Here is a 27,245-nt window from a genome sequence, read left to right as displayed (position 1 = left end):
AAGATGCAGTAAATTGTGCTCTTATGATGGAGGGTAGCCTAAATCCTGCATTATATGGGGCAAATGTTTTCAATTTTTAAGATATTTCACAAGTTCTTTTCCTTTTTGGGATACTTCCACATATTCTGTCTTTCATGATGCTGTTATTGCTGTCTTAGTTTGTGTTTTTCTCTGTTTATAACTGTCACTCTTGAGGCTGACCATGATAATCACAGTGTGTATGACCAATGCTGGGCCCAAAAATCAAACCAACAACTGAGTGGAGTTTAATTTGGTGGTTCTTAAAATCAGGATATTAAAAACAAAACAACAACATTTTATTGAGATATAATTGATGTATAGTAAATACACATGTAAGTGTACAGTTTGATAAGTTTTGACGTGTATAATCTGTGAAGCCACACAATTAGAGAAAGGAACGTGTCCTTCACACTCACAAGTTTCCCCATGTCCATTTGTCATCTCTCTCTCCTTACCCGTCCCCCTTGTCCCAATTACCAATCTGCTTACTATTTCTGTATAATTTCTGTGTAATTCTACACATTTTGTAGAATTATATATAAGGGAATCACACATTTTGTACTCTTAATTTTTGGGGGGTTTGACCTTTTTCAGAACATAACATACTGTCTAGCACATAATGTCTGTACTATGGTTTGAAAGTGAATAAAATAAAAATTATTCTTTTTGACTATGATATTCATATTTTACTTGAATCAGTAATTCACTCCTTTGTATTGCTGAGTAGTATTCCATTGTATTTGATATATCATTTTTTATTCATTTACTTATTGATGGACCATATGGGTGTCCAGTTTGGGAGCTATTACAATGAGGAATAGTGTAGAAGTCTTTGTATATCAAACTAAATGAAAACACTGTCTGCCAGTCTGAACTTTCTTTTGGTGGTTCTTAAATCAAGAGCCATTTTAAAAATTGAGATTCATGGATTCCAGGCCAACTAAAATAAAATCTCGAGAGGTGAGTTCTGGAAATCTGTGTATTTTTTAAAATGTCCAAATTGACTAGAATGTAATCTGTTAAGAGAGCTGCCATAATTAATGGCTATGTGCATATATCATCTTCTAAAATCTTTCACCAATCTACACATTCTCTGAAGAAATTGCATGTTATATGTATAAGGCATATAAGGCATCCCCTAATATAAGGCACGTTTCCATTTTCACAATAACCAGGGAGAATGTGTTTTGGCCACCATTCACATGAATTATGAGGGGGAGTAAGTAAATGCAAACTTAATGACAATCAGTTTATTAACTTTTAGCTATACGTGAATTCAGAATCACGTAAGTGTTATATTTAATGTTTAGAAATACTAGAAATACTGCTTGGTTTGTGTTCACATTTCATGAACTACTTTTATGTAACTTTTCACATGTGTCCTCAACCTTGACATCTTTATCATGACAGAGCTATATTTTGAGTAATTACAGTAGTTGAGTAACACATTTTTCTAGAGCTCCTGATCTCCTCTTTCATCTGTATTATTTTACAAATAGTACTTTTGAAAATGAGTCTTTTAATTTACAAACAGTAAAACTCACTCTTTGGGCGTACACTTAACATATTTTGACAATCCAGAATTGTGTACCTAACACCTCAAGATACAGAACAGTTCTGTCGTCCTCCTCAAAATTCCCTTCTTTTGCCCCTTTCTAGTTAAACCTCCCCCACCCTTAACCTCTGGCAGTCATGTTCTCCATCGTTATTGATTTACCTTTTACATAACATCATATAAATGGAATCATATGGTCTGTAATCTTTTGAGCCTGGCTTCTTTCATGTAATATAGTGTATTTGAAATGTATATGGATATACCACAGCTTGCTTATCCATTCACCTCCTAAAGGACATTTGGATGGTTCCAGTTTTGATGGTTATGAAGAAAGCTGCTATAAACCTTCAAGTGTAGGTTTTTATGTGAAATGGAGTTTTCATTTCTCTTCGTTAAATACCTAGGTGTGGGATTGCTGTTAAAAGCCATAATCATCTAGTTTTTCTTTTTCTTTTTTCATTAATATGGAGAATAATATTGATTTTATTTTGCCAGCTATTAAACAAAGCTTGGCAAACCCTACATGATCATAATTATTTTCCTTTTTATAAATGATTCAATTCTATTTGCCAAAAATTTAGTGAAGATTTTTTTTAAAGTTTTTACTTAAATCCCAGTTAACATAGAGTGTAATATTAGTTTCAGGTATATAGTATAGTGATCCAACACTTCCATACAACACCTGGTGCTCATCATGACAAGTGCACTCCTTTAACACCTATAATCCATCCCCCCACCCACCTCCCACCCTTCTGGTAACCATAAGTTGTTCTCTGTAATTAAGAGGCTGTTTCTTGTTTTCCCTCTCCCCCCACCCCACCTTTGCTCATTTGTTTTGTTTCTTAAATACCACATATGAGTGAAATCATATGGTATTTGTATTTCTCTGACTTATTTCACTTATCATAATAATACTGTCTAGCTCCATCCTTGTCATTGCAAATAGCAGGATTTCAGTCCTTTTTTATGATTAATAATAGTCCATTAGTCCACTGTATATGCATATATGTATGTATATACATATATGTAAAAATATCTCACAACCTCTTAAAGAGTTTTGACCCATGTTTATTCATTAGTCTTTGATTCTCTGTGATATGTTTGACTTTTTTTATTATGGCTATATTGGCCTTATTAATTTTTTTAATGTTTATTTTTGAGAGAGAGAGCACAAGCAAGCGAGCATGAGTGGGGGAGGGGCAGAGAGAGAGGGAGACAGAGTCCAAAGCAGATTCTGCACTGTCAACACAAAGCCTGATACAGGGCTTTAACTCACAAACTGAAATCATGACCTGAGCCAAAGTTGGATGCCCAACTGAGTGACCCTGGTTCCCCTATAAGTGGCCTTATTGAGTGAGTTTAGAAGTGTTCCCCTTCCCTCTTCTGAAAGTTTTTGTAGATTTGGAATTACTTCTTTTTCACATGTCTAATAGAATTTACCAGCAAAGCTATCTTGGCCTGTAATTTTCTTTGTGGACAGTAGTTTCTTTATGAATTCAATTTCCTTAGTTGATACTGAGCTATTTAAGTTTTCTAATTAGGGACTATATTGTTTCATTGACATTTATCACATGTATTGAACATGTAGTTCATAATTTTTCCTTTTTGTCCTTTATAAATCTGAACAACAGAGAGAAAATAGACTAAACCAAAAAAAAAAAAAAAAGATTGAAAAATAAATAATGCTTTAAAGACCTGTGAAATTATATAAAAAAGATATCTGACATTTGTATCATTGGAGTCCCAGAATGAGAGGGCAAAGAGGACAGGGCTGAAAAAGTACTCCAAGAAAGAATAACCACACTCCTCTCAAATTTGGCAAAAAGTCTGAATTTACAGATTAAGAAAGCGAGTGAACTCCAAACAAGATAAACCCAAAATAATCCACCATAAAACACATAATAGTCAAACTTCTGAAAACTAAAGACAAAAAAAAAAAAAGTCTTAAAAGCAGCAAGAGAGAAACATCACCTATATGGGAAAAAACACTATTTGAATGATAGCCGATTTCTCAACAGAAACCATAGAGACCATATGGAAGTAGCACATTTTCAAGTATTGAATGAAGACACCAGCCAACCCAAAATCTAAGTCCAGCATAAATATCTTCCAGCAGTTAAAGAAAAATTGAAACATTTTCAGATGAAGGGTAACTTAGAGAATTTGTTGCCAGCAGACTTGTTTTAACAGAATGGCTCAAAGTTCTCTAAATAGAGAGAAAACAATAAAAGAAGGAATTTTAGAACACCAAGAAAGAAGAAAAACAAGTTAAACATACAGCCAAATTCAGTAGCCTTTTTCTTCTTTTCTTGAATTTTTAAAATGTTCAGAAAGCAAATGAAATTATAATATCTGAGATGATTTTAAAATATGTAGAGGAAAGGGGCGCCTGGGTGGCTCAGTCGGTTAAGCGTCCGACTTGCGTCCGATCAGGTTGTGATCTCATGGTCTGTGAGTTCAAGCCCCGCGTCGGGCTCTGTGCTGACAGCTCAGAGCCTGGAGCCTGTTTCAGATTCTGTGTCTCCCTCTCTCTGACCCTCCCCCGTTCATGCTCTGTCTCTCTCTATCTCAAAGGTAAATAAATGTTAAAAAATAATAATAAAAATAAAAATAAATAAAATAAAATATGTAGAGGAAATATTTAAGACAATTATATTAAAATAAGGAAGCCTGAAAAGCTGGAAAGGAAGATTTATCAAACTGGTAAAATTATGACTTGTAGACTATGTTGTGGAATATATATAATATAAATATATAATACCTGGAACAACCACTAAAAAAGCTGTACACAGAGATACACTCAAACGTACTAAAGACAAATCAAAGCAGGATTCTAAAAAATGTTTAAGTAACCCACATGAGGCAGGAAAAAGAAGTTAAAAAAAATGAAATCACAGATTTAAACCCTGATGTATGAATAATTACACTAAATGTAAATGGCCTAAATAAATCGTTGAAATACACATATGGGCAGATTAGGTCAAAAACATGACCAGACTATAAGTCCATTCAAATGTAACCTATAGACAAGTTGAAAATATATAAATGGAAGTTTATATATCTTGCAAATGATAATCAAATGAAAGCAGGAGCACCTATATTAAAATCTGATAAGGTACACTTCAAAATAAAATTACTAGAGGTAGAGAAGGACATCATATAATGACAAAAGGGTTAATCCACCAAGAATACATAGCAATCCTAAATGTATGCACCAAACAGCAGAGCTGCACCAACAGATGAGCTGCAACATGTGACAGAATTCCCTCAACAATTGATAGGACAGAAAATCAATAAGGATTTAGAAAACTGAACAGCACCATCAAACTACTGGACCTAATCAATGCTTACAGAAGACTACCAACAACAGAATACACCTTATTTTCAAGTGCCTGTTTCATGTATACCAAGATAGATCATCTCCTGGACCATTAAAAACAAAACAAAACAAAACAAAACAAAACAAAACAAAAATCCCAACAATTTAAAAGAATTGAAATTATATAGTGTGTTTCCTAATCATAATGCAGTCATACTAGAAATCTTTAATAGAGCCTCAATTAAAGATCTTTTAATAGAAAGATAATCTCCAAACATGTGAAACTAACATCCTTTTGGGGTACCTGGGTGGTTCAGTTGGTTAAGCGTCTGACTTCGGCTCAGGTCATGATCTCGCGGTCCGTGAGTTCGAGCCCCGCGTCAGTCTCTGTGCTGACAGCTCGGAGTCTGGAGCCTGCTTCAGATTCTGCATCTCCCTCTCTCTCTGCCCCTCCCCTGCTCACGCTCTGTCTCTCAGTGATAAATGTTAAAAAAAAAAATTAAAAAAAAAAGAAACTAACATCCTTTTACATAACCCATGGTCCAAAGAGAAAGTGTTGAGAGAAATTTTAAAATATTTTGAACCAAATGAAATGAAGATGATTTTTCAAAATTTATGGATAAATACAGCATTGCTGAGAAGGAAATTTATGACACTAAACAATTCATTAGAAAAACAATATACAGACTGCTGCGAACAAGAAATTCAAAGCTGCACGTTTTCAGCTTTGGAGGGGGCTATGGTGCTGCCTGTGATACATAAATAACCGGTCAATTACTCAGTTTGAGGGCTTTGCAACCACACCTTTAAATAAGAAACCCAGAACAACACCAAAGGAGTTAAAACTAGAAACAAGGAAACCAAACCTGAAGAATCTCCAGAAAGAAGATATTCCACTACAAAAGAAAATCTCTTAAAAAAAGGATGACTTTAGATGACAAGCTCTACCAGTGAGACTTAGAAGTCAGTGAAGGAACTTCCAACAGTCACCATTGATGCGGACAAGGCGATAAAAGCATTGAAAAATGTGGCAGTGGCAAAACTGAAGCAACGAGTAAGTCCCTGCGTATCTCCAGTTGCAGTGTAGCCAGTGATTATTTAGATTTGGATTAAGGTTACTGGGGAAGATGATTTTCATGGTGTTCAAGGGAAAAGAAAAGCAACATCGAAGGCCGTGATACAATAGAGGAAGATGGTTGGGTTGGAAGGCTGTAATGGCGATAGTGCTAATGACTCTGAACCAGACTTTTGCAAATGGTGAAGAGTCTGATTTTAGTGAGAGGGAAGATAATGATGAAGTCTTCACCAGGGGGAAAAATAAAGTGAAAGAAATTAAGAAAAAAAGAAGTAAAGGTTAAATCCTCAGTTGAAGAAGAAACGTAAATCCAAATATAATTCTTTGTAAGTGACTTCAGGAGACTCTGCTCCAGGTCTGTGAAATCAGAATCTCAGCCTTCATCCAAAAAGGTTTCTTTGTCTTTAGAGGCCACTGGGAAACCATTCCAAATACGTAATCCATCAACTGAAAGCTGAAAACCTAAGTGGATCCCACCAGTGATACCTGGAAGCAGCAGCAGCAACAGTAGCAGGAGCCCACTGGCTCCAAATCAGAATCTCTGCCTTGGCTTGTCCAGATTAGTATGAGTTAAACCTTTACATCCAAAAGTCTCTAGTAGCTGAGTGTGGTTGTAAACAAATATTTGATTAAGAGGATCACAGAGTTACAGGTCTGTTTGACTTGTATTTATATTTAAGGAAGTTATCATAATATAAAGGAATCCTTTAATGTCATAAAAATTGCCTCTACCTAGTCTGTGATGATGTTCTCTGAAGCTATTCAAGACTTCAGTAAGAGTTTTGTTTATATCTTGTAATACCATTTCCTTCTGATGAGCGTATTGTATTTTTCCTATGTATGATAAGTTGTTAAGTGGTTGCCAGTTTGACCTGGAAGAAGTTCACGTTGCATGCTGTTCTTTTCTAGAAACATGGTGTTCCTTTCTAGCTTTGTCTAATTTATGGCACCTTAACCTTAACTGTCCAGAGTTTGCCTGGCAAAAGGAAACGTTCCCACTTTTTCCAGGAGACATTTCTGAAGTCTCACTTAAGCTACATTGTCATTTTTATTGCAAAGATATTTCATGTTTTAGCCAAATATTTTTATAGTAAGAATTCAGGGTTATTTTACACATTAAATCATTGCTTATATGACATATGTCTCCTCAGAAATAGATGTTCATTGTATAGCAAATAGAGTTTCATAACATTTTATGAAGCTGTTGTTGTCAGAGCCTTTAATAAAAGCGAAAAGATTTTGATAGGCTTTTTTCCTTGATACCATTACATCCATGTGTCTCTGATTGTCTACATTTCATGATTAAATGAATGCATTGCAAAACCAAACAAAACAAATTATAATATACATATCCTTTTTATGTATTATTCACAGTGGCCACATGGGGCTTATTTTGGAGATGCAAGACTCTTTCCATCATATTAATAGGCTAAAGAAGGAAAATCATGTATCAATCAGTGCAGGAAAAGTATTTGATAATATTCACCCATTCATGATTTTTTAAAAGTCTCAAAAAGATAGAAATAAAGAATTTCTTCAACAGATTAAAGACCATCAAACAAACCTAGTTAACATGAAGAAAGTAAAAATGATTGTCTCACCACACTTACTTAATGTAGTTAATATTGGAAGTTCTAGCCAATGCAATATGGCAAGAAAAGGAAATAAGATTAAACAGATTATAAATAAGATTAAACAGAAATAAAACTCTCCATTTGACATGCCATGATTCTCTACTTAGAAAACCTCAAGGAGACTATAAGAAAACTCTTGGAACTAATAAATAAGGTCAGCAAGGTATCAGAATACAAGATAAACATGCAAAAATCAATTGCATTTTTATACACTAGCAATGAACACATGGAGGCTGAAATTAAAACAACGCCATTCACAGTTCCTCAAAAGAGATGATTTGACTTGTGTCCTATACAACAACTTGGCAACCACTATTTCTGTTTCTATAGATTTGCCTATTCTAGACATTTTATGTCAATAAAATCATACAATATGTGGTCTTTTGTGACTGGCCTCTTTCACTTAGTATAATGTTTTCAGTGTTCATTCCTGTTCTAACATGTTATCAGTAGTTTGTGCCTTTGTATTGTCTAATGAAACACAATCATATATCACATTTAATTTATTTATTCATCAGTTGACAGCCATTTGGGCACTGCTGCTATGACCATTCATGTACATGATTTTCTTTTGGATAGATACCTAGGAGTAGAATTGCTAGGCTACACACTTATCCTACGTTTTGAGAAACTCTGAAACTATTCTCAAAAGTGCACCACTTTATATTCCCACTATCAACATTTGAGTGTCCCAGCTTCTCAACATCCTTGCCAACCACCGCTTGCTATTGTATGCTGTTTCTATTTTAACCATGCTGTTAAATGTGAAATGTTCTTGTTGTGGTTTTGATTTGCATTTTCCTTATGTCTAATACTGTTGAGCAAATTCTCATGTTTTTATTGCTCATTTATATATCTTCTTTGGAGAAATGTCTGATCAAATCTTTGCCCTTTGTTCACTTGCATTGTACGCCTTTCTTACTGAGTTTTAAGAGTTTTGTATGTATTCCAGGGATATATTTGATGTTTTTGGTGCTGTAGTGAATGTTATAGGTTTTAATGTTTAAAGTGTTCCAAACGTAGAAATATTACTGATTTTTATTTTGGCTTTGTATCGAGTGAGTTTTCTAAACTTATTAATTTAAAAACTTTTCCTTTGAAATTTCTTCATAAATAATGTCTCTTTTTAACTGTGGTTTTACCCTTCCTTTCTGATCTTCACTGCTTTTTATTTCTCTTTTAACTTTTAATCGAATTAGCCAGAGCCTACAATATAGTGTTGAATAGAAGCAATGGAACTAGACATCCTTGTCTTGTACTTGATCTTAAAAAGAAAGCATTTAATCTTGAAAGTAATGGTTAGCTGCTATTTATGTTTTAATTGTTCTGGTTCCTATTTCCTCTCTTTTTTTTTCTTTTGGAGTTAGCCAAGTGATTTTTAGTGTTCCTTTTTTTAAATCTCTTCTAGTAGTTTTTTAGCCATAACTCTTTTCTTTTCCAGTGGTTACTGTGCATTATAATATGCATCTTTTACCTTTTCATAGTCCACTACTCTTTATTTTTAAGGTGATCTTGAGATAGTTTCTTTAGTTAAATTTTGTGCCAAAATTGTGAGGTTATATTTCCAGAATGATGACTAAATAATTTAGTGCTAAATCTCTTTGCATCCTTTTCTCTTCCACCCTGACTCACTTTTTTAAAACCCAGACTACCTCTGTAAATATCCAACACTTCTTTGTTTTAGGTCTCTTCAGGCTAATGTGGCTTTCCACAAAACTACCTTGTTTACTAAAAAAAGGTCGAAAGCACCGTAACATATGGAGGCTTCATGTTAGGATTTGAATATAATAATGTGACTTCTTAATTTAGGGAAACCCCTCACTTCTATTCATACACTTGGATATGAGCTCTGACACTTGACTCTGCAAGCAATATAACCCTGTCCACTTTGTTGAGTTGTCAGTTAGTTTTATACCTATGCTGGCAGTTTTTTCAAAACAGTCTTTTCTTTATAGATTATTTTGGCTTTATTCAAACAGGATGAATTAAACCTTGCTGATTCTGAAGTGGATAATCAAAAACGAGGGAAGCGGCATTATGAAGAAAAGCAGAAGGAGCACTTGGATACTTTAAATAAAAAGAAACGAGAACTGGATATGAAAGAAAAAGAACTGGAGGTTATCCATCATTTTTCTTTTATGTTTTGTTTATAACCTTAGTCACAGCTGTTCAGGTGTTTTCCTTAATGTCAGATTTCCAAACATAGACCAGCAGTCCGATGACTGTCCACTTCATGTAGCATAACAGGTGCTTCAGTGCATCAAGGAAAGGAATAGTCTTGGAAACTCTCAGGGTGTGGACACTGAAACAGACCACTTACCACAAAGAGGACTTTGGCTTGGTCTGCAAGGCTGATCTCCTGCCTCGAGTGATTTGGAAAATGACTCGCACTCAGCTAACATAGCTCCTTAAATGCCTAGCTTGGCAAGTGGTTAGCAGCTTTATGTCAGAAAAAGTCACCTCTTCCTTTGGGTGTGGGCTGGGCTGGAATTCAGCCCCTACTTGCTACATACCCTTGTTAACAGCTGTCAGCAGCAGCCCTGTTCTGCTTTTAGAGAAGCTGAGGGCACTGTTGCTCTAACTAGAAGAGATAAATTCTGACTTTTCTTAGGAGAACGCTTAAATTCTGATCTATTATCTTACTTGTTTATGACTTACTATATGGAATGTTATGAATATAAACTACTATGTGTAAAAGTGCTTTGGGTTTTTTATTTATGAATACAAAGATCTTTTTCTTTGTGTTTTCAGTACTATTTGGTGTTCAGAGGCCATCCTAAAACATACAGAAAGCTGTCTGACCTCGCTCATAAAAATGCCAAACTTTTCATTACTGTTACTTGAAATTTGTTTCCCTAGGAACATATAGAGCTCTTATAAATTATTAAAGTCATGTATAGTAATGCAATTTTCTGTTGAAGATTTATAAATGAGTCTAGACTAGTCTCAATATAAGGTGTAAAGAAATAACATTGATACTAAATGTAACTAAAACACATCTAAAATTCTGATTCTAAGTTCAGAACTTTACTTTGTGTTTGTGGACACAAGTAGTACAATGAATTATGTCAAAGACAAGTTTTAAAGATACTAAACATCTGTTACCTTAGGAGAAAATGTCACAAGCGAGACAAATCTGCCCAGAACGGATTGAAGTAAAAAAATCTGCATCAATTCTGGACAAAGAAATTAATAGATTAAGACAAAAGATACAAGCTGAACATGCTAGTCATGGAGATCGAGAGGAAATAATGAGGTACGTGGTTGGTAGCTTTTCTACTTTATTACTCATACATATTATTAAGACATAAAAAAATCTATGTTTATAAACATAGTATTGCTATGGGATATAGCTACAGGTCAAACTAGTTTTTCATATGTGTCATTAATAATAAACTTTTTTTCTTCTGGGTCGAAACAAAACTCATTATGGAGTGATATTTTAACATAAATGCCGTTTTATACCTTTAAGATTCATATAGACAAAAATGTTCAGTTTCACAAGCAATTAAAAGAAATGCAAATCAAAACTGTTAGAAGCCATTTTCATATATGTCAGGATGATAAAAATAGTCTCATGTCAGGGAGATTTCAGTGAAATAGATATTTTCATATTACTGGTAAGAATGGAGGCTCTACTATAGTTAAAGCACAGTTTCTCAAGCAAGAGTACCTTGGTCTGAACTGTAATTCTACTACCTACGTATGTTACTTTTGTAAATTACCTAATCTCTCTGAATCTTCATTTTCTCATCTGTAACGTGTAACGTATGTGTACTTACAGTTATAGGGTTGCTATAAAGATTAAATGAGTTAGTCCATGATAAAACAATATGTAGGGTTCCTAAAATGTTAGATGTGATTATGATTAAAGTTTTTCTGAAAAGCGTTAAGGCAGTTTGTCAGATACCTTCAAAAATTTCAATTTGGCCAAGTAATTTTGTTATAATCCAAAATCAGAAAAGCGTTTTGTGCTGAGGTATGTTTATTGTAGCGTCATTTATAAAGCTGAAAAATTAGGAATTGTGTACAACTGTAGGATGCTGATTGAATTATGGAGAAAATTACAGCTATTACACTTTATGAAGAACTTTTCCTAATACAATAGTTCAGGAACAGGAGTGATCTCAATCCTGTTTTCAAAAACAGTGGGAAACAATGGGAAGAAACACAAAAATGGAAGTTTTTCTTTAAAATAGTACCTCACATGTTTGGTTTTTAAAGTATAATCTCCAGTTTAGTTTTTTCCAGAAAACAGTTTCTCTTCAGTCCTTAAGTACTTGGCTCCTCATGTGGGCCATGCGGGAGGTCGTGGGGCAGTACCCGCGGGCCCAAATCGGGGTGGGGGTGCTCAGCCCTGAGGGGGCCTCAGGAGAACGGCGCCAGGCTCCCTTGCTGTGAATGGCCCAGCTCCCGCAGGACGCGGTTTCACACGCCGCTCACGAAGCATGCAGGCGTCCAAGACACTGGCTTCGGAAATGTCCCTGATGGCAGTGGCCCCTGCTTTGTTCTGAGTAACCAACTTCTTCCTGGCCTTGTCCCAGGGTGCAGCAGATAGGTAGCAGGCAGCCGCGGCCCTGTGTGACATGACCATGATTAAGTCCTTCTCCTCTTGCTCATCTTGGAAGCGAGGACCTGAGAGAGTGTTACCTCGCATGTTTTAAGTACAGTGTAAAGGAGAGGCCATGATAGGTGTTGACTTCCTCTCTGGTCTCATCATCTGCAGCACTTTTCTCTCTTTTTATCTTGATAAATTAATGTATTAAATATGCTTTCGTTGTTTACGGAAGTGCAAAATGGTGTATGTTATTTTCATTCTTGCCAGATAGAAGAGGTAGCACACTAAATAAACAAACTGTTTTACAAATTGCTTTCTTTAATGTATGTTTTGGAGACTTTTTTTTTTATCAGTACATAGGCATTTTCTTATTGCTTTTTATAATTACATGGTATTTAATCATCTCCTGATGGGTAGTTGAAGTCTAATCTGCTGTTATAAATGGTGGCACACATGTGTCTTATTGTGTAGTCAGGGTGTTTTAACAGGATTAACTCCATGTTGGAAGATTCCACCCCCCCACACCCGCCCCCTGGACTGTGCGTGTTTGCACTTCCATCGGCCATTGGCATTGGCGGTGTATCTGAGGCTGGTTTCCCCTCAGCGTAAACAGTGTGTGACAACCTTTGGTTCTTTTTGCTGACAGGTAGATTTCCTTAAGAAAAGAATATAGCTCAATGTAATTTTAATTTCCATTTCACTTATATTGAGTCTGAACATCTGTTTATGTCTTAAGGACCATTTATTTATATCTTTTTCTGTGAACTTTTTATGTATATTCATTTTTCTGTGATTTTTTTTGGTGTGAAGATTGTATTTTACCTCTTTCTGAAGGGCTGTGTAGCCGTTTGAAATTCTGTTTCTCCTATAATTGCTTCCTTAAGAATGGCCGTGTGGAGTAATGTTTGGTTTTTGCATGTTCAGAACTGTTTGTCTGTAGCTTTTGAATTTGAAGGATAGTTCAGCCTGATAGAAAATTCTTTTTCTCCTGAGTATCTGTTTCTGATGAGTCAGAGTCCGTGATCCTTTTCTTGGTGTACGCTGTGGTTTTTTTAATCTGTAGGTTTATCTTATTTCTTAAAATTTCTTTTTTTGTATTTTACTTTTAAATAGTTTCTGTTCTCTTGTTTACTTGTCTTTGTTTAGGCCTTTGTTGCACAGGTGTTGTATGTCCTTTGTCTTCTCTAGTTATTTTGTCTGACCATGTTATCTTTTTTCCCCAGTTTTTTGCTTTTCTCTTTCCCGATCTCTGTGTCTGTCAGTGTTTTCTGCATTTGTCTCTTGTCTCTTGTCTCCGTGTGGCATCTTCTCACTTTGTCTTCATGTCCCCTGCCCCCTCGTGGCTTCTGCAGGTTCCTGCTCACCGCCTCCTCTTAACCCGCTTATCACCTTCTTTTGTTTACCTGTCTGTTCTCTGAGTGATTTGTCTATTGCAGTTCTTTTATTTCTGCTTTGGGGCATCCCTTCCTGGTAGCACTTACCTCATATTCTGTTTTGTTTTAATTCATGATTTTCGATTATAGCTTTTGTCTGCTTTGTAACCACGTTGTACTAATGTGCTTTCTTTGTTGGGAGTGTCCTCTGCTCTTGCCCAAGCCTTTTTTCTATAAGTATCTGCATGTGGATTCTGTGCTTGTGCCTTTTTTGTTAGTCATTTTTTACTTGGATTTTCCTGGACTGAGCATCCGAACGAACGTGGGGTGGGTAACTGTGGAGCCTTGGCCAGGCCTTTCAGACTTGGTCAGGACCCGTCCCTCCCCTGCTGTAGCCGTGAGCAGGCACGCTCTGTGATAGCACTGCTGAGTGGCCATGCCTTCTCTGCCTCTTTGACCTTGTCTTATTCAGACTGGGCTTGGCAGATGCTAACACTCACCCTGTGTTCTCTGTTCCTGCACTGCCATCTGTCACTAAGGGAAACATTTCTTGCCTTCCGGTGTGATCACTTCACTTTTAGAAGGTGTATATTTGCTGGCATTTTCTAAGATCTGCCACTCTGGGCCCCAGCTGGGCACTTCCCTCACTTACTTCCTCTGCTTTCTGCAAGGCCTGGACTTTTCTCCTGCCCAGCCCTGCTAACAGCTCTTCCACTTTAGGGCAGCACATGCTCATTCTGGGGGTGTATTGTGCCTGGAGACGGGATACCTGCAATTGCTGATCCCCTGGGCATTCCTGCACTCTCCCTTCCTCCCATTAAATATATCTGAGATTTTACTTTTCTTTGTGATTCTTTGAATCGCATTTATTGACTTAATATTTTGTTCATAAAATAGGCTGTACCAAGAAGCAAGAGAAACCTATCTTGATCTGGATAATAAAGTAAGGACTTTAAAAAGATTTATTAAATTGCTGGAAGAAATAATGACTCATAGATACAAAACATATCAACAATTTAGACGGTAGGTGCATTTAAAAATATTACCACGTATATAATTTTGTACTTTCATTTTCACATTGTCCTTTATAAATAAAATTCAGTTGAAAGAACTTTATACAATCCAGTTAAAGAAGAAACTGCAGTGCTTCCTGTATTGGTTGATACATAGGGTCCTATGATTTAATCAGAATTCTGGTTTAGAAGGGATTTGCGTAGTGGGCTTATCCACTTTTTCCACTATTAGATCCCTTTACTAGATAACTCGAGATGGCTTGTTCAGTCACTGCTTACGTAGGTCCTTTGAATAGGAGCTCACTGGCTTTGAAACAGCCTCTTTTACTTTTGGACACTGCATGTTCTTAAGGGATACAAGTTTTGATGGGACCTGTTGAGGCAGTATCTCAGTTTACGATCTGATTGAATGATGTGGCTCCATGGATGTAGAATCTGTTTTGTTTACTGCTGTGTCTCCAGGACCTACTACTGTGCCTGAAATATAATAGGAAGTTGATAATATATTGGTTCAAAGAATGAACACAGGATCAGAGAAATGTATGTACTACCTAGAAATATTCATACTCTCAGGGATAGATTGACCCCCCCCCCAAAAAAAAATTCAAAAACAACAAATAAATCAGAGGATAGGTTGTAGGAAGGGATGGCTCTTGACCTACTGGTATCCAAGGCAGTCCTAGTCTTTTTCCACTTAACCTCTGTTTTCCCCAATGGTATTCCCTCAGTGACCTGCTTTTTACCAGTCTTTATACCCAAACTCCATAATCCTGAGACTATAGAATTAACAGAGTGCTTTTTTTGTTTTTTAAGTTTATTTCTTTATTTTGGGAGAAAGAGAGAAAGAGCAGCAGAGAGAGGGAGAGAGAGAATCCCAAGCAGGGTCTGCACTGTCATCACAGAGCCCGACGCAGGGCTCGATTTCATGAGCCACAAGACCATGACCGGGGCCGAAATCAAGAGTCATATGCTCAACTGGCAGAGCCACCCAGCCAGCCCCATGAGACTATAGAATTAAAGAAATACATCTAGTTCTAGTGCATGTGAGGAAACTCAGATAATTCCATAAAGAGAAATAGGCTTTGCACGTTTGGCCCGTGTTCCTTAACTAAACTATAGGTTAGTTTTTGAAATGTGTGCTTCAGGTTTTTTTTTTAATATTTTTTTTAATGTTTATTTTTGAGAGAGAGAAAGAGAGAGAGAGAGTCAGAGCGTGAGTGGAGGAGGGGCAGAGAGAGAGGGAGACACAGAATCCGAAGCAGGCTGCAGACTCTGAGCTGTCAGCACAGAGCCCGATGCGGGGCTTGAACTCACAAACCGAGAGATCGTGACCTGAGCCGAAGTCAGACGCTTAACCGACTGAGCCACCCAGGTGCCCCTGAGATCTGTGCTTCAGTTTTGTAAGCATGTTATTAGGACTTCAATTATGTAGGATTTGTTTTTATCTTTGTGAGGCTGCTTGTAAGTTCCATTGAGTGGGACCAGAGCAGCCTTTAGTCGAGGGCCAGCTCTTTCCTACCCGTGAGGCAGCGCCCTTCGGAGTCCTCCACTGCAGCGTACCTTGTGAGGAAGGAAGCTTCTGCCTGTGGGAGCGTGAACTGTTCTGGCTCTGGGCAGTCTGCGGGGATCACTTCTGCTGCTTTGGGGTGTTGCTTGCTCCAACCTCACATACGCAGGGAGAGTTGTCAGCTTGAGACTAGTGTGCCCTCTGTCCACCCTGTGTCTAGCCTCTGCAGTTCTCCCTGTGCTGCACTCTCTAGGCTTTAAGAACCCGAGTGCCTTGGCCTCCCCAGAGTCCCAGCTCCATCTTCTCAAACAGGGAAAGCTCTGGGCTCCGCCTGGGTTTCCGCCCCCCTTCACTCTTTCTGTAAGTAGTGACTTGGGACATCTATAAGGCCCAATTCATTTGTTTCCCATATTTTAGAGATCATTTTGACTGGAATTGCCTGCACTATCTGATGTCCAGTCTGAAAACTTATTTCATTTATTTTGTACAATGTTTTGGTTGTTTCAGGCTAAGTAAATCCAGTGCCTACTTCTGCCTCTTTTTCCAGTAGCAGTAGGATTTGTTTTTGTGTCGTATTTAAAATATTTTCTGGGGGGTGCCTGGGTGGCTCAGTCGGTTGAGTGTCCGACTTTGGCTCAGGTCGTGATCTCGCAGTTCGTGAGTTCAAGCCCCGTGTCAGGCTCTGTGCCAGTAGCTCAGAGCCTGGAGCCTGCTTCGGCTTCTGTGTCTCCCGCTCTCTCTGCCCCTCCCCCACTCACGTTCTGTCTCTCCTCTCAAAAATAAACATTTAAAAAATAAAATAAAATAAAATATTTTCTGTAAAAGTATTCGTCTTACAGTCTATTACCTTGATATGTTTCCTCACCACCAAAATGGCACCAAATGGCAAGAACCTTGCCATTTTATGAGGACAATCTCTCTTAGACATCCCATGATGAATATCAGTAGTGAAAGAAAGAAATGTCAACACAAAATTCTGAAAACCAGCTAGCAGTCATTGCTGTGTCACAAAAGAAAACTCAAGCTATCAGTATTTTCTGGGATGGAGATTTAATGTAGTTTAGGAAGGGAATTAGGAGAGATAATAATAAACTGATAGTTACTCTGAAGAAGCAAGCCTTAGACTCATTAGGGAGCAGAGTTGTTAAGAAAAATACCAAGTTTCCTTTCACCTAGATCTTATTTTCTAAATACCATTCCCTCCTTGGAGAAATGGCTGATTCCAGAGCTGGGCAGGGAAGGTAAACGTGAGCCTCTTGCTACGCCAGAAAGTAAGGAGGTGCTTGGAAGAAACATAGAGTCATGATAAAAGAATGTAGGAAGCAGCCTGAAGAGGCTCCCACTGGCGAAACCTGGGCCTGCCTGTTTGTGGGCAAGAATATGGTAATCCAGAGAATAAAATAAGAATCTGTGACTCCATCCCGATGAATGGAAAAGTGAATAAGTAAATAAATAATTGAGAAAGAAGGGAAAAGTTTTCCTTACAGTGGAATGTCATGTGATTAATGGAGTCTGCATTGTGTCAGGCTGTGGGTAAAGTATTATAGGTACAGAATGATTGAGCCCTTTTTTGTCACCATAAAGTTAAGAGGAGATAAGCACATGGATAGGCCATTTATTTATTATCTTAACACTACTAGAGTTTAATCTCTCGAGGGCAAGATTCATGTCTTCTGTATTAGGGCGATATCTCATGTAAATTGCTTGAATGATTGATATATTCATATGGACTCGCTGACCTATATTAAATGTGGGATAACATCTTTATTCATTTTATGATGTTTGTTTATTGTAAAAGGAAATGAAGTGGTAAAAATGTGGAGACACAAATAAAACATAAAGATGGGGGGGAAAAATCTTAGAATCCTACCTATTAAATGGGCAACCAGTGTTAACATTTCGGCATATCCCTCTCTGGTCTTACATGCTAGTTTAAAGATCATGCTGAATATACAGTTTTTATATCTTTATATTCTTTTTAATGTGCCCCATTTCTTTATTCTAAGATGTTTGACTTTACGATGCAAATTATACTTTGACAACTTACTATCTCAGCGGGCCTATTGCGGGAAAATGAATTTTGACCATAAGAATGAAACTCTTAGCATATCAGTAAGTATCTTAACTCTTTGTATGCTAATCGTTAGAATTAGCTGCTGCATTTCTTTTGATAATACATTAATAGTTTTAATCTATTATCTTTGGAAAACAAAAGAACTTACTTTTAAGGCTGGTGTTTGCCAGAGTGTTGAAAATTAAACTGATCACTAGCTAATGCTGCCATTGTAGCGTTAGCTACATCCCCCCTGAAAACCACTATGAAGATAATTAGGAAATTTATTTTCAGTGACAAAGGTTTACCCTCTTTCCACTCCACAGGTTTCTTTTTAAAACTCATACAGCATTTTAAATTATGTGGGATATTATAGAAAGTGCATATTCTCTGGAAGCCACTATAAGGAATCCAAGAAAGGATTTCTCAGAAGAATGTTCTACCCCATGTAATTGTCTGCACTTACTTATTTCTGAATGCGTCCGTAGATCTAGCCTCAGTTGGATAAGCAAAGCCACCATATTCAACTTTGTGGGGTCTGTGTTTGTGGATCCTTCATAGTTGCATGCATTGAAAGAGGAAGTATGGGATATTGCATTAAAAATTGTGTGGCCAAGTCAAGAGCAACCAAATAATTGGGGCAAAATTTTTAAGTAATTGCTTACTGCTCTTAGTGGCCATAAATTTGTACTTCATTTTTAAAAAAAATTATACTTCATTTTATACTTAGGATAAATAATAATTTACAGTACATGTGTATAAGACTCATCTAAATTTTTAAAGAATAATAATAATTAAGAGAAAGAATGACTGTGCATTTAAAAATGGTCAAAAGGCTTAAATAGAAGCTTCATAGAGTATCCAAATGGTGAATAAGTACATGAAAAAGTGTCCAATATAGTTTTTCATCAGAAAAATACAAATTTATATCATAAACAATGACTGTCCTGCTGCTAGCAGTGTGACTAAAACTCAACGCCGATCATATATTGTGTTGGTGAGACTGTGGGCTTGGAACCCTCATGCCTGGCTAGTGGGAGTATAATTTGATAGAACTAATTTGGAAACCTGTCTCACAGTGTCTGTGAAAGCAATTCCACTCTTCAGAACTCTTCTAAAACTGATAAACTTCGCCTGTTGAATGGTGATGATTAAAGTCAGAATAGTTGTTACCTTTTGGATTGCATAGTGCCTGAGAGAGAGCACCGGGGATCTGCTGAGATGGTAGAAATGCTCTAGGTCTTGATCTGAGTAATTACCCAGGTAATTGAGCAGAAAACTTAAGCTTTATGTTCCTTACTGTATATGAATTAGACTCTAATAAAAATGAAAAAGAGAAAATATTAGGAGTGTTTGGATAATTTATCCTCAGAGCTAATTGTGCAGGACAACTGAAGCTATTCCTTCTGCATCATCATCCCTGTTATTCAAAAGAATATTACTGTTTTAAGAATCCTTAAATTCTCTAGTCTTCATTTTATAAATAAGGAAACTAAAACCTAATTAGTAATGGATCAGGGGTAAAATTTAGATCTCCACAATTAGTCTAGGGCTTCGTTTATTAGATTGATGTAAAATGCAGTTTGGGAGCAAAAGACAGTATCTAGTTACTTAGTTCTTGCTTTTATGCGAGGTATTTTGTTTGGTTGGGTGGGTTTGGTTTTTTACTACTTAGTTGCTTTTTCATTTGGATTTTTACAGATTCAGACTTATGGATAATAAATGTAAAATGTCAGTGTGTGTAACTTCAGAATGTTTTTATAACCCTTTGATAGGAATGCTACTTGAGAGGTGATTTTTCAAACAGTGGAAGAGAAAGTATGTGAAGCTACAGGTCTGCTAAAGCACATGATAAAACTTTATGATAGAAAACCTGATGGTGCTCTGCTTTTTTACCTTGTGGGTATGGTATATATGTATGTCTGGAATTCTATCCAAATGAAAATAGAATTCCTTCTAAGTTTTTTTTTAATGTTTATTTTTGAGAGAGATTGAGACAGTGCAAGCCAGGGAGGGTCAGAGAGAGAGGGAGACATAGAATCTGAAGCAGGCTCCAGGCTCTGAGCTGCAGCAGAGAGCCCGACGCAGGGCTCGAACCCACAAACAGTGAGATCATGACCTGAGGTGAAGTCGGCTGCTTAACCAACTGAGCCACCCAGGCACCCCTCTAATGTTATTTTATACTGTCTTCCCAGCGTACTGTGTAAAAGAGTTTGTTTTTTATTTTATTAATTGCTTTTTTTATTGTCCCCATTTGAATCTCTTTTGGAAGAGATTTTATGTTTCAATCATTGCTGCTTTTCTTCTTTGGCCAGTGTGAGCCTCTAAGTTGGTCCTGTTGCCTTTCTGACATTCAGTAATTACTTTTAAAGAGGCTTAACCACTAGATGTCACTGTAATTCAAGTAATGTAAGATTATCTTGGCACTTAGAAATGTTGGAAAAAAGAAATAAAGAAAACAATCTCATTCACAAGACCGATAACAATAAAATATTTAGGAATAAATTTAAGGAAGTGAAAGATCTATACACTGAAAACTACAAGACATTGATGAAGGAAATTGAAGAAGACACTAATAATGGGAAGGTATCCCACAGTCATGGATCAGAATTAATATTGTTAAGTAGATGTCACATCACTAAATGATTTTATTCTTTTTTTCTTTTTCTTTTTTTTACTATAAATTCATTCTTTCTAATTCTAGCCAATGTTTTTTGTAAAGACATTAGTTGACTTTTGCTGTACTTTGTTTCTTTGTTAATTCTTGGCAGGTTCAGCCTGGAGAGGGAAACAGGGCTGCTTTCAATGACATGAGAGCCTTATCCGGAGGAGAACGTTCTTTTTCCACAGTTTGCTTCATTCTTTCTCTGTGGTCCATTGCTGAGTCTCCTTTCAGATGCTTGGATGAATTTGATGTCTATATGGTAGTGTGAAATTTTGAATTCTGTAATCTTTGTTGTTGGAAATGTGTATTTTGAAAGGAAGCAATGTTTTGTTTAGTTTTACCCACAGAAGGGATCCTGCCTGAGACTTTAGTCCGTGATAGGTGGTAGGAAGGAACAAAGAGTTTTAGTGTTCTCCCTGCTGCCCTAGAGACCCCATCCAGGCCGTCAGCGTCTTCCCTAGTTTATTTCCATCTTCCATTTTAACACAGAGTTACAAGCAATTCCTTGTTTGGACGAACGGCAGCCACTGCTGATTTTCTCCCTTTCTTCACAGCTACACTTTTTGGAAGAGCAATAGATATAACACAAGGGGCAGGAACATTTGACTTCGAAATTAAAAACCTAGGATTAAGACTTAACTTACCCGAAGGACTTGAGGCAAACTATTTATCCTTTTGGGGGTCTCAATTTCTTCATGTATAAAATGATATTACTCATCTTTCCTACCTCAGGGGGTTATGGTGAGACTCCAGTGAGGTCTTCCGTGCAAATGCACTTACAAAGGTGGAGGCACGGAGTAGGCCCTCCCAAACCGGCTGTTAACCGGCCTCTGTATGGTTCCTGGCTCATTCTCTCTAAACCCACTATAATCTGGGTTTAGACTACAGTACTCTAGCAAAACTTGTTTAGCAAAGATCACAAATGAACTTTTAGTATTATTTTAATTCTTTGAAGGAGTTGACACCACAGACCTATCCTGCATCTCTTATAATGTGCATTCTGGCCAGCTTCTGCTCTCCTCTTTCCTGGTTCTGGTGTGTTCCAAGCTGCTGTTCTGAAATGTGTGAGGTCCTCTTTGTCTGTTTTTGATACTGTTGTTGATTTTCCTGGATACCATACCCTGTGTACGTCTTCATGCTACACCCCCCCCCAACCCCCCCCCCCCACACACACACACAAACACACTCTAACTGCCACCAACACTACCACTTACATTTGGATACCAGCAAATCTGAGTGTCTCATCCTGGCCCCTCTCTCGCACTCCAGACCCATATGCCCAACAGTTTCGATGTCATCTGGCATGACCACGCCTCACACTCAGCAAGTCTTCCACTCAGAGCCTCTTCCTTTTCCTGAATCCCCTACCTTGATTGGTGGCCAATAGCCATTACCCGCCCAGTTACCTTGCTAGGATACCTTTGATGTATCTGTGATCCTCCCTTCCTTTTCATTTGCCCGTCACAGTCACATCTGACCTTTCGAGTCTCTGCTCCTTCCTGTTACTTGTCCCTGTCTCCTCACCCCCTGCCTGTCATAACTGCCTCCTGTACAGACGTCCAGACTTGAATCTTGCTTCTTCCTTGGTTCCTTCCTCACTGTTTTGCCAGGTTTATATTTCTAAAATGAATCCGATCATGGTCACTCACTTGTTTGGAACTCTGTGGTGGTGAATTATCTGGGATAAAGGTTTAGTTCTTTGGGTATCTGTGAGACCCTTCCTGATGGAGTATCTACCCACTTTGTGGCTTTCCTAACTACTTACGATTTTTAAACAATGCGCCTCTGCGTGTTGTGCCCCCCTTTGTCTACTCACCTTTCAAGGCTTGGTTTGGATGTCACCTTTATGTCACCTTTGTGAACACCAGGCAGAATTAGGAACCTCTCAGAACTCCTTTGCTACCACCCTACACCAATTCACACTGTTATTTTTATTTTTTATATTATAGAATATATTATTATGTAATTTGTACTATATACATTTACTATTACATAGATTTTTATACATTTTCATTCTGTTGCCATCTCCTATTCTCATGTCTGAATCTTCTACCAAATTATACCTTTTTTGGAAGTTACCAACTATGGCTTGATCATATTTCTACCTGTCTGATGCCTGGCCCATAAGTATTTAGAAAATGCTCATTCATGGAGCATTTTAATCCTGTTTAATCCTTCAGTGTCATTTTTTCCCCGTGATAACATTGCTGCGATTGCTTAGAAATTCTTCTGAGAATTGGCTTCAGAGCTAAGTCACAAATCGCAGAAGATGAGTGTTCTTTCCATGCAGTGATTTTGTCCAAAATGCCATTTTGCAGCCTTATCTCTTATCTTATTTGTCAAATTTAATTCTGTTCTTTCTCTTTTAGAAACTTAGTGGTTCTTTTTTAAAAAAATTTTTAGTGTTTATTTATTCTTGAGAGAGAGAAAGAGAGCACAAACAGGGGAGGGGCAGAGAGAGAGATGGAGGCACAGAATCCAAAGCAGGCTCCAGGCTCCAGGCTCTGAGCTGTCAGCACAGAGCCCTACGTGGGTCTTGAACCCATGAACTGTGAGATCATGACCTGAGCCAAAGCCAGACGCTTAACTAACTGAGCCACCCAGGCGCCCCTGGAAACTTAGAGGTTCTTAATCAAAATGGCATTTTGCCCCATTGGACCTATTCAGAAAAATGTACCTAAGTCCTGAAAACCAATTGGAAGCAAATGCATACATTTTGGTGGTTTGGCGGCTTTGTTATCAAATGATAGGCCTCCTCAGGGCAGTGTTTTGAAAGGAAAGCATTCTACTTGAACAAGCTCTCGTTATTTTTGTTAACTTTAAGTTAGGTTGCTTTACAGATATGCCTGAGGGAAGAATTTATATAATACAAGCCATTGAGCTATGCAACCAGGATGTTAGTAACCTGTCTGCCTCCAAAACAGTGTGTTCTTTTTTTTTAATTATTTTTTAATGTTTATTTATTTTTGAAAAGAGTGAGAGACACAGAACACAACCAGGGGACGGGCAGAGAGAGAGGGAGACAAAGAATCCAAAGCAGGCTCCAGGCTCTGAGCTATCAGCACTGAGGCTGACGCAGGGCTCGAACCCACAAACCGCAAGATCGTGACCTGAGCCAAAGTCAGACACTTAACCGCCCCCCCAGGCGCTCCCCAAACAGTGTGTTCTTAACCACCATGCTGTACTGCCACATAAATTTTCAAATAGACCGTTAAAAATATATGCCTATAATAACATTTGTTTATGTTCTCAACTTTTCAGGAATTTTCAGGGTAGGGAGCAGTACTTTGATTTTTTTCTTTCTCTGATAATTGAACTCAGAAAATGTAAGCACACAGTTTAATTTAGTTTCAAAACCTGTTATAATGAAAAAAAATTAATTAAAAAAGCCCTGCTATAATTAAGCATTATTTTTCTATACACTGGTATGCTGTTTAACTTAAAAGATTGAATGGAGGAATTGGTTTGTAAATTTACATTGGTTCAAATTGTACACATTGTAGAAGGTGGTGGGGCAGGGTCAGAGGTTTTAAAACACCTTAATCATTGAGGGACATTTTGACAGAATTAGTAACTTCATAGCTGGTCATTTTTTATGTTGTTCTCCTGAGGTATTAATTATTATTACTGTACAAATTAGATTCATTTTGTAACATTTAGTTGTGTCTTTGGGATATTTGTTGATTATTTTAATTGCTAAATATATTTGAGGGAGGGAGCTATATTTACTAAAACAATCTGACTATAGAAATTACCTGGAAGAGACAGGTATTGTTATTTTCCACTCATAGTTTTGGATATTATCTTTCCCTGTAAGAATAGTTTGGCATCATCAATAAGGTAGTAGATGATCCCTGGATAAAAATGCAGGAGTTGGTATCAGCCAGCAGAATGCTGCTTTTGCAGGAACGTGATTAATGCAGCAGGGACCCTAACTTTTTCCCTAGGACATGGTTAACCGGAGAATTGCAATGGATATGATACTCAAGATGGCGGACTCCCAGCGTTTCAGACAGTTCATCTTGCTTACCCCTCAAAGCATGAGGTAACTTCTCAAAAATTCTTCTGTGAATATATACAGCAAGATATAAAAGGGGAAAATAAATCTCTTATAATCTAAATTTTTAAAATGCAAACACATAAATCACCAATATTAAGAAATAAATCAGTTCCTATGTCAGGAGATCTAAGATAATTTTTCCTTTTTAGGTACTTAAAATTGTATTTTGATTATCTCCCTTCCATAACAAAACCAAGTTGATTGAAATATGAGTACTGACTTGTTATTATTTCCATTTTGACTCTGTTCCTTTGTGATTATCATGACCAACTAATAAAGTAATTTAATTTTACTAATTCTGTTTAGACTAAAGACACGATTCAGGATTTCCCCAGTCTTGGCTCTTTTCCCGGTGACTTACGGCTACCAGTCTTTCTAAATAAGGAGCTCTCCCCTGCTGGCAGTCGGCATGGTGTCACTTAGAGTTGATACTCTGCCTCTAAAGTGGTCACTTGGTCCTAGGGAGATTTAAGTTTGTGATTGGGAATTTTCAGGTAGACAAGATTTAAGTTTGTGACTGGGAATTTTCAGGTAGACAGAATTTCCTGGCAAGACAAGAAGAACAAGAGTTAGAAAGAGCTGGTATATAAATCTCATTTTCTTTTTCTTCTAAAGTGAAAGCCCCTGGCATTTAGCAGGAAGTTAATTTTTAAAAATGAAAACAAATTATTTCTTGATTGCAAATTATATTTCTCCTAGAACTCCTGATATTCAACATATCCCACATTAGTAGATAGGGTAGATTTGTGTTTTCATGAGGTAGGAGTAGAATTTGTTTTAATGTGAAAAAAATTTCCTAGACGTTTTGAATAATTAATTTTACTTCCTCTAGTTCACTTCCATCTAGTAAACTGATTAGAATTCTTCGGATGTCTGACCCTGAAAGAGGACAGACTACGTTGCCTTTCCGACCTGTGACGCGTGAGGAGGAAGAAGACCGGAGCTGATCTGTAGCTGCTGGTGCCACGGGCTGCATCGTCACGTGGAAGATTTGTAAAGGGAAACAGTTCAGGAGTCTGTGATGAAATAAAATGAAACTGAAGATATTCCGAAATAAGAGAAGCTCCTTTATACATCCGGCCCGAATAAAGTATGTAAATAAATCTAGAAAGCCTACTACAACCAGCAATTTAAAATTACTGTTACTTTACTTTGAGAAAATTAATTTCGTAGTACTGGTTTTAAATCTTTTTTTTTAAGTTTTTTTTTTAACCATCTACTTTTATAGATTGTTTTTCAGAAGTAAAATTTTGTACATATGTACATGTACATATCTGTTTAGTTTGGGTTCATTTCTATGGTATTTTGTAAGAATTAAAATAAAAGTTTGAGCACCTGATTATATTTAGTTTTGTTTTCCCGAATATCACATTCTCATCGCAGGTGGTGCACAGGTGGTCTGGGGACGGGGACCAGTTTACAGTGGATTTATTGTCTGTCTGTGCTTATTAATGATGAGGGGCCTGCACAGGAGTATAAAGCTTTGGTCAGAATTCCTGTATCATTCCTGTATCAGCTGTATCATTAGAGATACAGCTATAGATTTGAGCTGTACTTTTAATTACTATATCTCGTTCAAACTGAGGATGCCCTCTGTCTGTATGGCACTTTGAAGGAGCCCTGGAACACCACAAGCTCTGACACAGTGCCTTTCAGAGTCCCCTGTCGTCCACCCAGCTAAGCGTCTAACCCATGTCACAACGGGATTGTGACACAGCACTGCACCCTGACCTGCAGCCTGTTTGCCTGGTTTACGACCCCTCAGTCCGCTGTCTGGGGCTCCTGGGCTCTGGCTCAGCTGAGAGGACCCAGGCTGGGAAGAAGGTCTGGGAGAACTGGGGGCCCCTGTGGAGCAGGAAAGCAGCCCAGAGCCAAAGGCCAGCCTGTTAATGGGAACTGACATCAGTGCTATCAAAGACCTCTCCTGATTTTAGAGCTGGCCTTGGAATGATAAAATCTAGCATATTGTAGGAAATGGTATTTATCAGCTTTTTTTTTTTTTTTTTAATCTTTTTTAAGAAGGCATGAATAGGACTTCTGCCTGGATTCTCTGTGTTTGATACTAGGGTAAGTGCTAAAGTTTTAAGACAGACATGGGTATTCAAGAAGCACTTCCTGTATTGCCAGCAATAAATATTTATGTAATTGAAAAGGACGTATTTTAAGAAAAACGGTATTTTAAAAAACAACAGCACTTCTATTGTTACTGAGAAAAAATGGATTTTGTTTTTTATTTTAGGGAAGGGAGTCTGATTTAGCCTTAATGTGAGATCAGTTGGCAAACTGCTTTTCTAATCTAAGAATTTATAGAAAGAGGAGATGTATGCTGAAAGTTTTAAACATCCCCCATAACCATACAAAGTCTGACCTTTTAAAGTTATGTTTATAACTAATTTGTATCAAAACTATTTT

The 27,245-nt window shown here is 37.3% G+C and overlaps 1 protein-coding gene and 1 pseudogene across 2 annotated transcripts in view; both read left to right on the top strand.

Moving 5' to 3' along the window:
- The window catches only part of SMC6 (structural maintenance of chromosomes 6), a 78,857-nt gene extending 52,685 nt beyond the window's left edge, over positions 1-26,172 (top strand). The window contains exons 21-27 of one of the 2 annotated variants that reach the window (XM_058682585.1): positions 9,584-9,721; positions 10,715-10,860; positions 14,433-14,558; positions 18,062-18,167; positions 20,880-21,032; positions 24,721-24,818; positions 25,666-26,172. In XM_058682585.1, coding sequence (XP_058538568.1) covers positions 9,584-9,721; positions 10,715-10,860; positions 14,433-14,558; positions 18,062-18,167; positions 20,880-21,032; positions 24,721-24,818; positions 25,666-25,780 — 882 coding nt within the window. In that variant the 3' untranslated portion in view covers positions 25,781-26,172. The remainder of the gene's footprint in view (positions 1-9,583; positions 9,722-10,714; positions 10,861-14,432; positions 14,559-18,061; positions 18,168-20,879; positions 21,033-24,720; positions 24,819-25,665) is intronic. The other variant, XM_058682586.1, reaches the window with a different exon arrangement.
- LOC131484402 (RAD51-associated protein 1-like) lies at positions 5,037-8,367 on the top strand (annotated as a pseudogene).
- Positions 26,173-27,245: the final 1,073 nt, after the last annotated feature.

This window comes from Neofelis nebulosa, chromosome 9 (assembly GCF_028018385.1).
Source record: "Neofelis nebulosa isolate mNeoNeb1 chromosome 9, mNeoNeb1.pri, whole genome shotgun sequence".
Lineage (NCBI taxonomy): Eukaryota > Metazoa > Chordata > Mammalia > Carnivora > Felidae > Neofelis > Neofelis nebulosa.
Note: the sequence above shows the minus strand (reverse complement) of the source record. Positions and strands in the feature narration are given on the sequence as shown.